General features: G+C 40.7%; 1 protein-coding gene across 1 annotated transcript; it reads right to left on the bottom strand.

The window, feature by feature from the left end:
* Positions 1-3,119: 3,119 nt before the first annotated feature.
* On the bottom strand, positions 3,120-16,546 carry fam131c (family with sequence similarity 131 member C; the record flags this gene model as incomplete). The annotated part of the gene is made up of 6 exons (XM_084553204.1): positions 3,120-3,621; positions 4,767-4,856; positions 5,143-5,388; positions 11,874-11,958; positions 14,755-14,816; positions 16,516-16,546. The coding sequence occupies 6 exons, from the start codon at positions 16,544-16,546 to the stop codon at positions 3,353-3,355; spliced, it is 783 nt and encodes a 260-aa protein (XP_084409330.1). The 3' UTR covers positions 3,120-3,352.
* Between the last annotated feature and the right edge of the window lie 1,396 nt (positions 16,547-17,942).

The following is a 17,942-nucleotide window of genomic DNA, read 5'->3' as shown; positions in this document are numbered from 1 at the left end:
CAGTGGGAAATAAACAGTTCCGGTGACCATATTCAAGCAAACACACAAGTCTAATTAACTTGAAACAAAGCCTGTGACTAATAGCTATAACCCTTCTTCATTCCCCAGGTGTCAACTGTCATTAGCTGCAGTCTCCTATGATAAATATTCATCAGGAATTATTGTCTTGCTTTTATTGAAATTAGCAGGATTCTTATCCACAGAGGAGATTGCACTGTCTCATTAACTGATACTCAGTTTGTGAAATTATAAGTGTGTCTACGCAGGATAATATCCAGTGGGCATTCAGCTACACCAAGTAAAACAATGATCCCTGCTGGTGTGTTTTTCCTGCTAAACCACACTCCTCAGTCAGTATCTGTTCACCATGTATTAGCATGTGGGTTGTTAGAGAAGTTTAACTTCATATTGTGTATTCTCAGGGCAGACCATGCTCTAAAGCAGGGGGTGTTTCTCTGTAGCGCCTTCCTCTGACCTGAGTGAGACAACTGCACTCCCTCCAACACTAGTAATATCAAAAATAAATTAACTGTACACAAATCTCTCAGAAGTACGAATTCCATATTCAACAGATTTTGAAGATGTAAACAGGAAGTACATATTGAAGTCAGTTATGGAAAGGTGGATTGCAATTTTAGCTAAATTTTTAAAGTAATTTTTCATTACTAGCAATTCCTATTTGTGACCAGTACAGACATTTACTTTATGTCCTGCCCTTCAACGCAGTGTTTGATAACCTCTGACCTCAAGGATGTTTGTGATCCACTTCTAAATAGTCCTTGTTCCCATGCATCTCAGTATGAAAATGTTGCCATAGACAGTTCAAACTTCCTTAGGATGAGTACTGAGTACACCTTCAAATAAGAAAGATAATAATATCTAATTTAGTTGTTTAGTATATTGGTGTCTAGCAGTGATGCTTGTGGTTAGAGGCTCCCTAAATGTATTCCTGACTGAAATTTCTAATCAAATCAAATAATTTGATATGCTATGTCTTGCACTATGCGTCTTTATATTGTAGGTTTTCTTAATAATATCAGGTGTGAGTTTGTCATTTCCTGTAAAATAATAAAAAAAATGTGGATGATTCATCCTGCACTCAGTCATATAAAAATTTTGCACTCAATGAATTGCATTCTATCAATGCGTACCTCTTTCACCAACAAGATTGCTGTCTTCAGGTCTCAGCTTAAACATGTACGACCTCACTTAACAGACAGCGTTATCATGCTCATCTTCTTCCTCCCTGTCCGATTCGTCTGTAATATCCACAGACTCGGGCAATGGTGGCAGCAAAGGATTCTTCAACAACAGAAAACTTTCTTCATGTCTGTTCCTGCTACCTTTTGTTGGTGCAAACATGTGAACATGCAGAAGCAAAAAGTAGTCTGTTCCTGGTATGTGTCGGTTTCTGGAAATATTTGTAATATTACTGTATTCACAAACTTCATTCATTCATTAATTTTCTATTGCTTTACCCCTGCTCTGACCCGTCAGAGGGTCCAATCTGGTGAGCAGAATGAATTTGCAAATGTGAAATTACATAGAAGACATGTAACTGCAATTTTTCAATAAAAGTAACTGCTATTCCTAATGTGTCCACTAAGGGTTTTATGGTTTTAGTAAGCGTTGCGGACATAACACAACACTGAGACACAGAAGTAAACAGCAGATGGCAGCAATGCACTGAAACTGCAATTATTTTTCTTAAGAAATTCCAGGTTGTTCATAAAATGTTTTGTAAAAGGATATTTTTTGTAAAAGGAATAATTTTTTTTTACATAAGCTAGGAAGCTATGTAGCTAGCACCAGCTGCTATTAGCTAATAATGTACTTCTTTACACTAAAATGAAGGGAGAAATTTGGAGTTGTCATTATTTCTAGGTTATTGTGCTGTTATGTAACTGGTCTGGACTGCATGAGATCAAATTGGGCTGTATGTGGCCCCTGAACTAAAATGAGTTTGACACCCCTGCTTCAGAGGACTGGAGGGGGGCTGGAGCCTACTGGTAGGTTTCAACTCAGAACCCGTTTTGCTATGAGACCTTATTGCTAACCAGTGCTCCTTCAGTTCTGTTAAAACTGGAATTGTCTACAGAATTATTTAAAGAAGTAGAAGTGCCATTCAAGATCTTTTGTGGCCACATATTGCAGGTCACTTGTGCACCGAATTCTGTGGAGCTCCAAGTGGAGGTAGTGGTGAAGGTACAGGATGTGTTTTTTTATGAGAACATTGGTACTTAATCTAGTTGTATGCTTAACATGAAACTGCTAGAAGGGCCAGTCTCCATTCAGCAGGGGGCGTGCCATCTCTGTGTCTGTTGAGAAGGCTCTGTTTCTTGTTGGCTGTGGGATTATTGTTTTTCCAAGACCGGACCCATGTCTCCGAACCCCAGTCCTGAAAAACAGCCCCGGTTCCTCTTGGCTTCAAATTAGGTCCCTGTCCTCCTCGAGGATTTCATGATGGAAGCCATCATGCGCAGCCTTTTGTTTCGTTTTACAGACTTTCCGAGCGCTGTAGTAACAAAAGGGGGAACAGCCAGAACACAGCACGGCTTCACTTTGTGTAAACCTCTACTCAAAGAATGTCATGACAGGAAACACTGACACCTCCATTCTCCAACCAGCTGTCTCAGTCTCAGACACACAGCACTGCTGTCATGCATGTAGAGACCAAAGACAGATTATGTGTCCTCCTCCCCCTCTCCTTTCCTACACTCATCTTTTCCCTCACCACTCCCCTGCACCTGCAGCTCTCAGACAGAAAAGTGTGAATTATAGCTAATCACGGTTGAGATTCAGCCAGATAATTGGATATATGCCTCTCTCTAATTCAGATGAGAAATCTCAAAGGAGACACATTTTCAATTTCTCGGTGATATCTTCTCTGTAGGCTTCACACTGTGTTATTGTCACACATATTCTTCTCTTCAGTCATTCAACATAAAAGAAATAATGATCCAAAACACAACCGGACAGCCTTATGCAACACATATATTAAAACTGAGGTTTTATAACAAGATATTTACATCGGCAGCATTTGACTCTTCACAGTTCAGCTCTACATATAATTGTAAAGTTTTTGAATAAAAAATTAAAATGTAACTGCTGAACTACAGTATGTACATTCACAAAAGTATATGCCTCAACCAAGGAGAAAATACTATTTGAAGTCTTTGTGTCTGAAGACTGGGCTCTCAAATCATTCCAGTAATTTGTAGAGTCACCTCTTGAAATATCTCACAGATGTCTGCGTTTATTTCTTGAATCACTCATTGCTGGTGGTCAAGACTCAATCTCTCACTGAGACTGGAGATTGCAGTGAAAATTGTTTTTGGGCTTCTTTCCAAGTCTAGTTGTAAAAAACATCATCCTCGGAGAGCGAGCTGCTGTCTACGTGTCGGACAGCAGCTTCTGCAGTCACAGTGCTGTCCTCAAAGGGGTGATCTCTGTCCTGCTGAGTGTTGGACATCGGGGAAATGGAGTTGCCCGGCTGCGGTGGGACCAGGGTGGTCGTGCTGTTGCTGCCATAAGTCTGCGTGTGAATGCTGTACAAGTGCTGCGGAACACCAACGCTTCCTCCATCAAGCAGGAACTGAGACAAGAAGTGCCTCTGTGCTGCTGAGGAGGGATAACAATATCAGTCAAATGGCTGCTTCTTGAATACTAAGAACAAATATAAACAGTGACAGCTGGATTTCCTCTGTAATAACATACCGTCAACATTTACAGTCCTTGAATTAGGTGGAATGAATTGGATTGAAAATGTGCCACGGCTCTGAACCAGCAGCTGCACAAATTGTAAATGTAATCTTGGATAGCCTAGCCATTCCATTGAAAAGTACATAGAAATTCATGAGGGTGTGCATGCAGGTAGCTGATAGTGATATACACTGAGGTCCCATTTATAGCAGGGTGTACCATATATGGATACAAGTTAAAAGATGGTTTGGTACACACAGATGTGACTTGGCTTCAACAAAACCATGTGAACTTGCTGGAACAAGACCATGCCTACTATAGTGTCTAACGTCTCTCTACCAGCTAATCCTACCTGACTTTATCATCTCTTTGATTTGCATCCAGATCCTTCATTCACTGAAGGGGAGACAAGGTGCTAAAGCTTCCTGAGATGTGCAACCCATCCCAAGTCTCACTGCCTGGGTTCCTCCAGTCAATGACCTTCATCTATCTCTGCTTTCGTTCTCTGTCATGCCTTCACTTGCACCCCTTTTGTTCTTTCCCTTGAACGCCTTTCATCCCTCCATAAATATCCCTCAGGTCTTGTCATTAATAAACCTTCTTGTATCAGTAAAGGCCTGGTTTTGTTGGTGAATAGTCTACTTTTACCACAGAAATAAGGCACTCATTGAAATACAAAAACCTTATAAAGAGTTTCATGCTGGTCATAAGAACTGTGTCATGCAGTTTGCTGTACACCTCAGACAGGATTCTCTCATGGCAGCCCTTTAGTTTTTAAGAAAAAAACAACAGCAGCTGACATCACCATCCCCACTATGTTGTGAAACAGAAACTCATTCTTTAATCCATCTTGTCTCATTTGTCCCAGAAATCCATTTTCAACATCAAAGAAAAGACTTTAAGGCAAAATGCTGACTTGAGGATTATAATCAGTCAAACCCAGGCACAGACTATTACACAGAAGAACTGGAAAATGACATTGTTGTTTTTAATCATTTGGTTCATTTTGTATTGAAACAAAAATGATGTCCACACTACAGTAAAAGCTCCAGGGATACACTAACCTTGTAAGCTGGTGGACGGCTGCTCTAAGTTATCGTTCATGGACCACACATTCATGGCAGCCTCAGCCAGGGCAAACTGCTCCGCCACACCTGAGAAACAAAGGGCAAACAAACACAATTTATGTTACATTTCTAAGAAGTCGATCCCCTGTTGTTTTCCACCAAGTCCACCAACGTCACAAATAAAGGCAAATTGAATGAGAGGACAAGACTTGAGTCACTGTCATGGGACGCCTTAAGGGCTATTGATTTATGAAGGCGCTCCCTCTGCACAAGACCAATCAAACAAAAACAACGTGAGAGGGATCAGAGCACCACTTCATTTCCGATGACCACATCTTGTTTTTCTAGAACTGAACACATCCGGCTGTCTTACCTGCAGCGAAGCGAGCTTCCTTGATCTCATCTGTCATTTGGGAGTAGAATTGTTCATCCTCCTGCAGCTCGGCCCCCATGCCCCCCCAGCCTCCACCTCCTTTACCCCAGGTCCCGCTCCAACCTCTCCCGCCTCCACCGGCCTCGCCGCATCCACCCCAACCCTTCCACTCAATCAGGTGAGCAACTCGCCCTTGGGCCATCGCTGTCGGCTTGGTGATATGCTCCTTTATCGTGGCCACTAAGCCTAAATAATGGGGGGAGAAGAAGAGGGACATATCTTGATAAAATAGATTAGATAAGGGGCAACCAGGCAAAAAAGATGGGTGATGGAAGATCATCTGAGAAGAATTGAAGATAAATGGCCACATGAAATAGTGTAGATAGATGTAGGAAGGGTGAACAAACGCTACAGTAATGGACAGGGTAGGTCAAATCTAAACTAAAACAAAAGTCAGACTATCGAGAGATGGACAAAATACATGAGTCATTGTATAATTCATTTACTCTCTTTTTAAATGAACCATGAAAAGAAGCATTTGCTGCTTTTTGATGTAGAGACCCACCAAAAGCAAATTAGACACGATTGAAAATGAGAGTGAAAAAGCACCTATTTTTGCTTTTGAACAGAATTGTACCTTCTCATGTTCATAACTCACGGCACCTATACCTATAATGAAATCAATATGCAATAACTTGATGAAAAACCAATAAAGGGATTACTTTTGAGTATTTATACAAATGAAAAATGAAATTAACTTACTAACTTTCCATTCACAAAGATACAACAAAAAAGGTTGATCATATTTTTCAGTTGCGATCGTCATCTCTGATCACTGGTTGCCTAGAGACAGAATTAAAAAGTGTTGCTAGCTAAAGTTAAGGCTACAGTCACACTAACATCTTTCAACCTTCCTGTTGTCCTCTGGGTCAAATTTTTTTTATGTACGACATAATTTTATATAAATTATTATATAAATGTGAATTCCAAAAAGAAGTGTGTAATAGTAATTAGTTGAAAAGAAGTTGACTATGAATGTATCAGTTTTGACATGGCTGGACAAAAGTTGCATGGTCTACGAATCAGAGAAGGAAGCATGGTTAGGTGTCTGCATCATTGTTTCCAAAAGTCTAAGAGTTTCTGCCCAGACCCAGAATTTTCAGAAATGCATGTAGGCTAAGTCTTCAGATGGACAGTCAAGTCACAAGTCATTTGCAGGTCCTTCTGGTCTCTGATTGTTGGTCCCTTGTGTCAGAGTCACAGGGCAAAGCTGCCAAGAAGCCATAATTTCATTTAATCACAGGAGACAAGGGCAGAAAGGTCTTGGGAAAGGATGAGTTGAAATTATATTGACCACAAGCCCAGGTCGCATTACAGGACAGGACAATTAACCAGATTTAAAAGGACAGAACAAGGAAATGTTGAAAAGGTAAAGGTCAGAAAAGAGACAGAGGAAAAAGGTTAAGGTAATATGTTTAGAGATGAGAAAAGGAATAGAAATGGAAAGGGAAAGGGAAGAACATCTCAGAAGGAGGAATGTATCTTGATCCAAGGTCTGATGCCTGAGTTCATTAAAAGAACAGAAGAACATCACATTCATGTTATTTTCATTTGAGCTGAGTACCTAGAGACTCTGCTCTCTTTTACTTTGTGACACCCAACACTATCTCACCCTGCGTTCACACAGTGACGACTCTGTTATGAGGCTGTTGATGGTGAGAAAACTATTTTTGCATCTACATAGATGCGTGCGCACAGTAGGAAAATCCCATTTGTTTTTCAAATGAGTTATTTCATGCTTACTGTCCACACTGCATTATGAAAAAGACTGTAGTAGGTTGACGTGGCGTGTTGCAGAATATTAATATGTTTATGCGATTTGAGAACGCAGTGGTTTGTGGAATGCCAGTCAAGATTTCGCTGTGTATTTGTAGGTATAGTGCAGCTGAGAAACAGTATTTAAGGTAGTGCTGGTTCCTCAGGGGGCTGATGCACACCGAGCTGTTTTGGGCTACTGACAGCATGTTTCTGTGCATGCCTATTATTAAGCTGCAGCATAAACAGCTTGAATCCAATATGTCACATTTGCATAGCCTATGTGTGAACAACACACAAAAAAAAAATTCTCTGAGCCTTCACAGCTAGGTAACATAAAGCCTAAACATGCTTAAAAATCCATTTACCGTTTCAGATTATTCTTTTTTCAAATGTTCTCAGTCCCCGTAGTCCTGATAAGAGATGAGCGGAGTTGAGAAATATTGCTGATATGCCTGACTGAGTCATATGTAGTTATTACTGTTCACTGAAAGCAATGAGCTTAACAAGCAGCAATGAGCAGAGCACTGAGTGCAAAACACATCCCCCCCTCGACATATTTGGCTGCATGCAGACAAACCTCCCTTATTAGTAAAGATTGTTGCCGCGATAGATCCAGAAAGGAATATCACATGCTAGGCAAGGCTGAGAGGGGCACTTAAAATATTGTTTCTTGGGGTCATTCTTGGGGTCATTTGCCCAAAACATATTATAAATAAATGAGGCCACCATCAATGTTTTATAATTTAATGTAATAAAACAGACACAGAACATCTGACAAATTAGTATATTAACAGTCTTTTTTGTTCTATGTTTGGTCTCTACCAACTTTGGACTCTGAGTGATGCGAAGTCTAACCTGCGTAACGTATGCACGTAGCCTATGGCAATCACTCATCAGTCTGGCTCGCTCTGTAAAAACAACACCCAAACACTAGTCGGCGCTGTCTTTTTTTTGTCAGTCAGGTTCATTTTTGCTTCTACTTCCTGCTTCACTTTCAACAATGGCGACTGAAACTTTCACTGCAAGTTCGCCGAAGACAAGTCATACAAATGTTTGTGTCTCCGAACTTCCTCAGTTAACTCGATGTGTTCCATCTTTATTGATCCAAAACAATCATTTCGAAAATTGCGGAGATGGAGAAGCAGCCGGAAACACGCTGCTACCAAGTGGACCAATCACAGCTCTGGGGAGGTGCATGTCAAGTTACAGTGTCAGGGTCTGGACTGTCGCCGTAGCTATGGCATCAAATTGACGTAGGAGCATAAACCATGCATTCGCCTGTCTGTTGTTTAGATGGTGGACTTCTGGGCTTATTATAGGTGGGGTCCTGTTGGGTCTTGAAAGAAGTTTGATGAGAGCGAAGAGACTGAGCTAAAAGTAACATCACCAAAACAATAGGCTGAAAGACACTAAAGTGCTCTGTACAGCATATGGTAACTGCAGAGTTGGCTCATTTGATCTACACTGATACTACAGAGATTGTATGTAACCAAAAACCACATAAAAGAGACACTCTTACATTTTTGATACTGACCAGTTCAAACTAAAAATCAGACTGATTGATTGAGATGGGTATAGAAATCAAACAATCATAATCTGCATAAAATGTGTGGGGTGTAATGTCCAGGGTGCAGGCTAAACGTTTCTTAAAATATGACTCAACTACAAAAGAAACCGGGAAATGAAAGACCCGATAAGACAAGTTCAGCCTTGGCCAGCATTTCTGAGACAACAAGCTTTTCAACACATTATCTGAGATTCCTGGCTTGCAGTGAGGACTTACTGGATTTCTCTGACTCTTTTATCTGGTTGCTACAATAAGCAGGGACTTACATGCATAATAAAGTAACCAGAGTCGCTTTATAAAAATAGACACATAATGCATCATGTGAAGCATGACCCCCAACTGTTGTGTGGGAAGGTGCTGAGCACATGAGCAAACACAGACAGATGAACAAACAGAGACGCTGGAGCTGCATTCATTTGTTATTCACCAACCACATGGGAATAATTCTGGAAAAAACATCGTCATCCTCAGGGAATAAATTGGTAAATACTGTAGTTTACCAGCAAGCAATCAACTAGTATTTATTTCAAGCAGTGGCAGACCAAACCAATAAGAATAAATGAAACGGTACAAAAACACCAAGCAATTAGGACTAAAACAGTGTGGGATTACAGATTATTCCAAAAGACAAGTTTGTTCTTACCATTAAACCACCCTTAAATAAACCCTGTTAGCAGCCCTGGGAGGCTGTGCTTGATCACAACAATACTATGAGTACAATGTTTACGTCAGCTGGCTGATTGGTTTACACTTCTGCAAGGGATCTACACAAAGCCTATATCACAGTGTAAGTGGCCAACATTGTTGTAAGCATTTCTAGTTGTACGTTTATTCTGTAATTGCATTTCTACACCGTAGTCGGCAGCTAGTCAGCTCAGAGTTGGTGCCTGGAACTGTAGGAGTTGGAATTAATAAATGTTGAAAAAATGTTGAAAATGCTCTGGGTAGATGTTGTGTAGGCATTTTTGGTGTGATGTTTACTTTACGAATTATGAACACAGACGATTTGCGTGGGGTTACTATCAGCCTCTACAATTATAGATGAATAATTGCAAAACATTACTATAGGTCCCCATACATTACATTAGAACTATGTAAATGTCATGCTAACACATGCTGACACACTAAAGCGCTCTTTGCAACAGTTGATTGTTAGACTAACTCCCATTACAACATGATGAGGGCACTGGATGAAAAGTTATGAGATCACCAAAATTAAAGCGAAGTAAAGCAAGTCATTCTGAGTGGAACCTGAATGTCTTAAATACTTTCATGGCATTTGAAAACCAAAGTCATAATGTGGCATCCAGGGGAGCCTTTGTTCCAAATGCTTATGCAACTCACATGCTTATGCAATATGTGCAATTCCATTTTCAAAGACACACTGGCATTCGCTTCAGCAAATGTTTTCAGAAGTTAAAACTTTCACAATTTTAATGAAACATAAATCATTTTTTTGGTATGCAAATATCAGTAGTACATTTATATTTAATTTTAGCAAACATCATACAACAGTTGCCAACATATTTCACTATGGACCGAAGTGTTAGAATAACTAAATAACTGATACTGTTCTCTGAGCTATGCAGGAAGCAAGGCTTAAAGGGACTGACTTTCATATTAAACACGACCAAAAAGTTTTCATATTACTGCTGGTTTCCAGGAATTGTTCTACTTTTGCAAAAAGCTACTTTTGCAAGTGCAGGCACCTCACCAATCAGAGAAAAGAGGGCTTTTTGGGAAGGGGTTCTTAAAGAGACAGGAGCTTGTTTCAGAGAGGATGACCTTAGAGGCCTGATAAATCCATGTTTAGATTTGAACTTGCAACTCTCTAAACATAAATGGTAGCTTTTTGTGTGTTTTTTATGCCTTCAAGTAACAAGCAAGATAGTGGAGTTTGGGCTACACAGACGCCAGAGCCTATCACACTCACATACACTACTACAGTCAATTTAGAATCACCAATTAAACTAACCAGCATGTCTTTGGACGGGAGGAAGCCGGAGTGCCCGGAGAGAACCCACACATGCAAACAGGAACATGCAAACTCCACACAGAAAGGCCCAACATCAGTAACATAACAAAAGTTAAATATTTTCGGATGTGAAGAATTTACATGAATTTACATGAAAAGATGCTCTTAGGGACTTTGTTAAATTAAATGTGTACTGGGTTATGGACTCAATTAGCTGTCATTGTGGTTTGCATAGTTTTCATTATTCTCAGAAGAAAAATCCATTACTCAAATTAACGTGTATTCAAAACACACAACCATCATGAATATTTTCAGGGGGCTCTCTGGGGAGCTTATTAAACTTTTTTTCATTAGCTGAGTGAACTCTGGTCACTTCCGTTAAACTTGTCACGTTTTGAAGCCATCTGAAAAAGGAAAATGCTAAAGTTTATTAAACTTTAATTTAACTGACCATTATTTTCTACATATGTTAGTCTTGATAGGCAGGAAGAAATAAAAAATAATAAAAGTGCCAGCACTATTATATCTGTGCAGTGTAATGAACATTTCAGTTTCCTTGAGCTTCAAACAGTACTGCTGTTAATACTGGTAATAAAATCACATCAGCCTGAAGCATCTATCAGACATCCAAGGAGAATAAAAGCAGCGATGATATTACTCTAGATATAATTACACTTTTACAATAACATTTCAGTTAGCTCTGTGTTATTTAATTTATGTCTATGGGTTGTCGGCTCCAAGACCACAGAACCTGAATCTCCAATTTGGGAGTGGCATCCTGAATGACTGACTGACATCCGATGATGTCTGAGTAAATGTTAAAATGCTTTTTTGATTTTGTATTGGATCGAATCTGACACTCCTGAAGCAGGTGTCTGCCTCTCAGCCGACTTCTTGAGTGTCTGTCGTTAGTGTTTGTCTAACGTTTTCATGAGGCCCTCATAATTATACTGTCAGCGTAATAAAGGAGCTTTCCCTTGAAAAGTTCAACAAGGCATAACACATTAACTGAGATAATGAACCTCCTGCAGAGAGAGGGGGAAGCAGTGGAGATGAGGCAGACAGACACAGGATGAGGAAAAGTGGATGAAACTAAAGAGGAGGGACCAGCATAAAGAGGGCAGGAAGCCACTTAAAGGAGGAGAAGAAACTCAGATGGAAGAAGTAATTGCATGTGAGCTAGCGTTACTGTGTGTCAGAGAGAGAGACCAAGGGTAAGAATCAAGAGGGAAATTTCATTACTAACCTCCCATGGTTAACACAGTTTTAAAGGTTATTTTTTCCCTGTTTAAAACCTTATTCATAAGAAACACATGAACTAAATACAAAATGAACTGAACGTGTTTGTTTGTGTGTGTCTGTCTGTCTCACCCATCAGAGAGGATGTGGCCAGCTCGCCGATGTCATAGCGGTTGGTCTTGTCTGCCACATTGCCATTGGAGGGATTCTGGCCATCCTGCGCAGTATGATGCACAACAAGAAAGATCTTATTTTACAGTGCAAGGTGAAAACCTGTTTTTATCAGTGAGAACAGTTACATTTTAGTTCATCCACAATACCTTTCATGACATTTCTTTTGGATGTTTAATGGGGTCTAACTGAAAGAGGGACAGGTAACTCCCCAGTCCAGAATCTGAAGTTTCTGCACAAAACAACACACACGCGCGCACACACACGCACTACATTTGCATACATCCTCATATGTGTGATAACTCAGCCCACACATTTCCCACTTTTTTTTTCTTTCAGGAAAAATGGTGATAATGATAATAACAGCCAGAAAACCTGCTGCATTCACACCCAGTCTGAATGAGCTGCAAACAAAGGAAGGTATTTTAAATCTTGTTTTCACCCAAGAAGCTGAAATCAGTGCGGACAGAGAAGCTACTATTCGAATACATATCTCTGTGGTATTCTTGAGCCTTCAAGATTGTTAAGATGGAGCAAACATAAAGGGATTACAAGCATGCACAATCAATCAGAATTAAATCGTACTGTCAATTCTATGTGAAGGTCACTTGAGTGTATAAGTTCAGTTATCTGTGAGCATAGACTGTATAAAGATAGACGGTGGAACAGCTCCTCAAAAGTGAAGCCAAAGCAAGTAGAGCTCCCCCGGTGGCTGGCTGCAGTATAGGTCATAAGCTCCACCTCCTCCATGTTAGTGGATGGGACTTGGGCCAAACTAAAACACTAAATGTCAGATAATTTGTTTTCAAGGATGGTTTCTGTCATTTTAGGTCGTTAATATATGAATAAGTAAATAAGTAAAAGTAAATGAGTACAGTGTATAATCCAACATTTCTTTGTAACTGGTGGAGGTGGAGCACAGCTCAGTATTAATGAAAGGATAACGCCAGTGTGTCTGGAGGAAGTGTGGGCAGGTCATCAATAACACGGCTCCTCATGGCTCCACTCTCAGACCGTACTGCACAGACTCAAGGAAGTGGGGACACGTTGTCCATATTTATATACAGTCTCTGGTTGCGAGGGTCTGGAGCTGATGACAGCCTGCACTGCACGTCAGACAGGCCACTAGTCATAGGACTGACATAGAGAGACAAACAATCATTCACACTGCCATTCAGGATCAACAGTTAGCAGGTCTTGAAACCGCCAGAGAGAACCAGACAGGCTCAGGTTGTAAACTTCAAACAGAAAGGCCCAAAACGTGTTTGAGGCAACAGTGCTGACCACTACACCTCCTTATCTCCAGTTTTTAATATAGATAACTGTCCTGATGTCTGTATTCTTTGTTCTGTGCCATTATTTTGTAAGTGTTTTAACTATTACTCAACTACTTTGCCTCCGGTGTTTGTTGTACTTTGACCTTTGTTGCCTGGAATTATTCTGTTTTCTGTGTTGGATTATTTCTGTTTGGACGTTTTAATTTTCCTGCCCTGAAAATGCAGTTTTGTTCCTGATTTGTAAGTTTTATTTAAGTTATTTTATTCCCTGTGTGTGCATCGGGGTCCTACCTCCATGCTACACACTGACATATGATAAAAATAATATTTAAAGTAGGGATGGGACTTTAATGCGTTAATTACAAAAAATAATTAATTACAAAAAAATTAATGCATTAAAAATATTAACGAATTTAATCGCAGTTTATATTCCAAACAACGCAGAACTATTGTCAGTGTACGATTTCCTGGTACCCCGATTAAACTGATACATGCGTCAGAACTCAGCTAACAGCTACCAAAATGGAGAAAACAGATGAAAGCACATTGCTAGGACTGATGGAAGGTAAATTTTATTTAAAAAAAACTACCTGATGGAAGCCTGGTTGAAAGCAGGGTTAGGTGTTAGGGTTGGGGTTAGGAAAAAAAAGAGTATGCACAGAAACCGCATGAGCTGTTAGCGCTAGCAGTCCCGGTCCGAGTACGGACGAGACTTGTTGGCAGCCCAAACATTTTTATTTTATTTTTTTTAACCATTTAAAGTCAATACTGTTTTGAAAAAGTACTTAAAGTACTGAAAATGGCACTTTAACTTTAGGTCTGTTCAGATTTGGCTAGGGATATTTTCTGAGTTTACAATATTCATGTCTGTGTCTATTATTGGATTCAGTCGTTCACTAAATTCCATTTAAATTAAAAAATGTTGCTTTTGGGGGCAAATATAAATAAATGCTGCATACTTGACAATTCCTAAATGAATTGGAGACACTGGAAATGTGGAGGCTACACTTAAGCGAGATGACAAAAGTACTTCAGACACAAAAGGAGAATAAAAAACAAACAAAACAAAAACTGCCTAAAGCAGCAAGAATATAAGATTATTCTTAAGACAAAACAGCTCCTCCGACCTACAACAAATAAACATATTACTGACAGATAATTAGCTGAAATACAAGCTAAATTCTATGCTGTATGTGTTTAGATTCAGATTCAGATTCAGAAAACTTTATTTGTCCCCGGGGGGCAATTAGTTTCAGCCTATTTCAATCTTATTTACTGGTCAGAGTGATGCATTTAAAAGGTCAGTCCAGCCAAAATGGGGAAAAAAAAAAAAAAAAACATATGTACCATACAGAAACAGAATCTTACGCTCCAAATGAGTTCCTTCATTGGGTTATTCTTTTAATTCAAGAATTTTCAAGCTTAAAATTGGATAGAGGTTTTCTGGCGAATCCCCAACCTAAAAGCCTATGCATGTTGCTTTCAGTCTACATAAGGGTGGCAGATAAAACATAGACCAAAATCAGGCCCAAACAAGGTAACATTGCAAGCTTCCACTTTCTTACCCTGACAGAAGATGGCTGACCCTCCTCAGTCTGGTGCAGCGTAGATAGGGGAAGCTGGAGCTCTGTGGGGAATGTGCACACGTGTTAGATTTACCATGCATGTGTGTTCTTTTGAGTGTCAGCGTTTGTGTTGTTTCACAGGCAGGGATCATGGTCTTTCAAGCCAGTTGTATCTACCAGCCATGGGTCAAGTGAGTCTCATATATAATACATAAGGGAGAGGTAGGGAGTGTTGAATCCTGTCAGAGTCATTTAAGCAGAGCCTAGCTGCATACTGAGTTTCCCATCAGCCCAGACTGCCTGGTTGCTTCATAACTGACGGTGATGGGACTCATATGAATGACAGGAGGAAATGAAGTGCATGTCAGTGCAATGGAGAATTAACATCATTAGAAAGGTCAGCGGAGACACACTCACACAAACACACACAGGAGCACCAACTGCATGCTTGGGGTTTCCCTGGGGAGGTTTCGCCAAGACAATTGGCTATTGCTATGGAAACGCTAAAGCCAAAGGAGGCAAGTGATCCCCTTCCATTTACTCAAATCACGGTCGCCAAGACACACGTACTCGAGCGCACGGACACACGTATACCACACACACTGAGCTGTCTCTGATCTGTGGCCTCATCAGATGCTATTAGCGGGTCAAGAAACCCTATTATGCCTCCTGAACCAATCTGCTGCCCTTGCGGGGTTAAATCCCACCCTGACTCACTCTCACACATACACATGTACACGCATACACACACACTCCCGCTGTTCTCTTATCTGTTTGTCTGGAGCCTCACAGCTGCCTTTTCTTTTTCTTCCCGGCTTGAAAGTGACGCTCAATACCCTCCACCTTGTTAAAAGCAACCTGAACAAAAGTGGACTTGTTTCACTACATATTTTCAGACTGCACCACACACTCGGCCTGAACATAATGTATCAAACTGTAACGTAATGTTAAAGGCTGTGTACTGACAAAATAACAAGAAGATTGTTGTTTTAGAGGTATCAGAAAGCTGCTACACCTGAAATCAACTTTCTTTTTATCTCCCATTTGTTTTGACAGCACAAATAAGCTCTTGTCTCTTTCCTAAAAGAGGCGCTGCAACCAGCTTAGGCACTTTTTGTTCATCCAGACAGCTTTTCAAATGCAATAATCACCAGCTGCCCCCCCAAAGCAGTGACAGAGAGTAAACATTAGAGGGAAAATTGCGACCCCAGTCACATCTTCAAGTCACGACAAGTTGGAGATGAGCTTTAGATGGAGCCGTCACATCCTAAAGCCACTGTTGTCCTCCACTGATCCGCACAATCCTCATCATCAACCTCCCACCCCCAAGGCTTGTTTCTGAAGCAACCTCCACAGATTTACTCGGGAATACATCTGGGTGAGGGCAGACGAAAATACGTTTTTGGATGATTGGTTTAAATGGCTGAGTTAGTTTCGTACATAAATTCATCCTATGATGGATTCACATTAAATATGTGTGAGTTAGAATTAAAAAGTGATTCGGGTGGTTTTACTCTTCATCTCAGCAGTCAGCGCCTCAGGATGTCAGTCATTTATGTCTGCGGTTAACTACAGGATGAAATGATCCAACATTTACTGTGATTTTCTAGGTTCTCATGCACACAGTTATCCCTCAAAAGCCTGATGTAACTTTTTGAAACAGCTCTGCTCCCTGAATGCTGTCAACTCCTCCTGCAGACCAAACCCCCGGACATGCACACGAACACATGGAAGCACGAGCAGGTGGACACAGGAACTGACCTTTGTGACCTCTGCAGAGGCAGGCACCCATGGTTTCAGCACGGCCAGGCGGTTATCTGTTCACCATGGTGGACTGAAGATAAGGAGGATGAGTGGAAGAGAGGAGGGGAGGATAAGAAAGAAAAAGAGACACCAGTGGCAGCAGAAGTATCAGTCAGCAGAGGAGCACAGACAAGTGAGAAACTGAGGCAGGGGGGAAAGTAAGCGCGAATGAGCTGCAGGCTGAGGCACTGGCGGACTGCTCTGTGGAGAAAGGTGAGAGAGCGACACAGAAAAAGTGTGAGGAGGGGGAGAGAGAGTGAGAGAGAGAGAGAGAGAGAGAGAGAGAGGAAAATGGGGAGAAAGCATGAATGTCTGTTTGCTGACGATATTGAATCCCCTCCCCTCTATTTCTTCCATTCTCCTCCCACTCTGTTCTTCCTCTCCATCGTACTGTGGATATTAGACTGCTGTATGTTGGGAACTACAGATAGATAGATAGATAGATAGATAGATAGATAGATAGATAGATAGATAGATAGATAGATAGATAGATAGATAGATAGATAGATAGAACACCTGTTGGTAATGCTCACTCACTATTGGCTCCACTAAGCATCTCACTGAACATTTGAAAACGAAGATCTATGATTGCTATAAAGGAGAGCAATATGACAAGTTACCAAAGTGCTTGCAGACTGCAATTTCCATTGTCTGAAATGTCATTAAAAAGGACGCCATGGGAGATCAAACTGAAGGTCGGCTAGGCAGAAAGGTCAAACAGAAATATGAACGCAAAGGAGCTGCAGGAACAGACACAGGATTGGTTGGTGCATCGTGAAGCAATGATGCACAAGTACTATCAACAGTGAGTCTTAACTATGAACTCATTTTTCAAAAGTCTGCGTGTGAGGTAGACAAAACATCATAAATGATTTTGGAAACAAGGACTTGTCTGTGTATCCATATCTCAGTATCAGTCAAAGGCTTAGCATAGTTCGGAAAAATGAACCTTTACTGCTTGCAAAAAAGGAGGTTGAATAGTACACACATTCACACCTTTACTCCCAACAGACAGAGTGTGGCAGACAGACACACAGACACACACACACACAGTGTTCAAAAGTCAGAGTGTTGAAACAATCAGACACAATGAGCCTTCCTGACCTCTCGTTGTCCCCGTTTGTCTCAGATTGCTCCTTGCACAACGTTGCTGGTGTAACTGGGGCCTTGCTGATATCACCTGCGGCAACAGTTCCCTCGCCTCCAATCGTGGGGAAAATCCTGTTGCCGTGGCAACCTTGTTACTCCAAGCTTTTGAAGCTTTTTTCGCAACTAATTGGCTGGGGAAAGCAGCCAAAGAACATTATTTGATGGACATGGGCGGATGGTGCTGATAAAGTTAGCAAAACACCAGATGCTGACCTCAATGTTCAAAGAAATCTCAG

Source organism: Chelon labrosus, assembly GCF_963514085.1.
Source record: "Chelon labrosus genome assembly, chromosome: 10".
Taxonomy (NCBI): domain Eukaryota; kingdom Metazoa; phylum Chordata; class Actinopteri; order Mugiliformes; family Mugilidae; genus Chelon; species Chelon labrosus.
The sequence above is the reverse complement of the archived record's forward strand: the minus strand, read 5'-3'. Positions and strand labels throughout refer to the sequence as shown.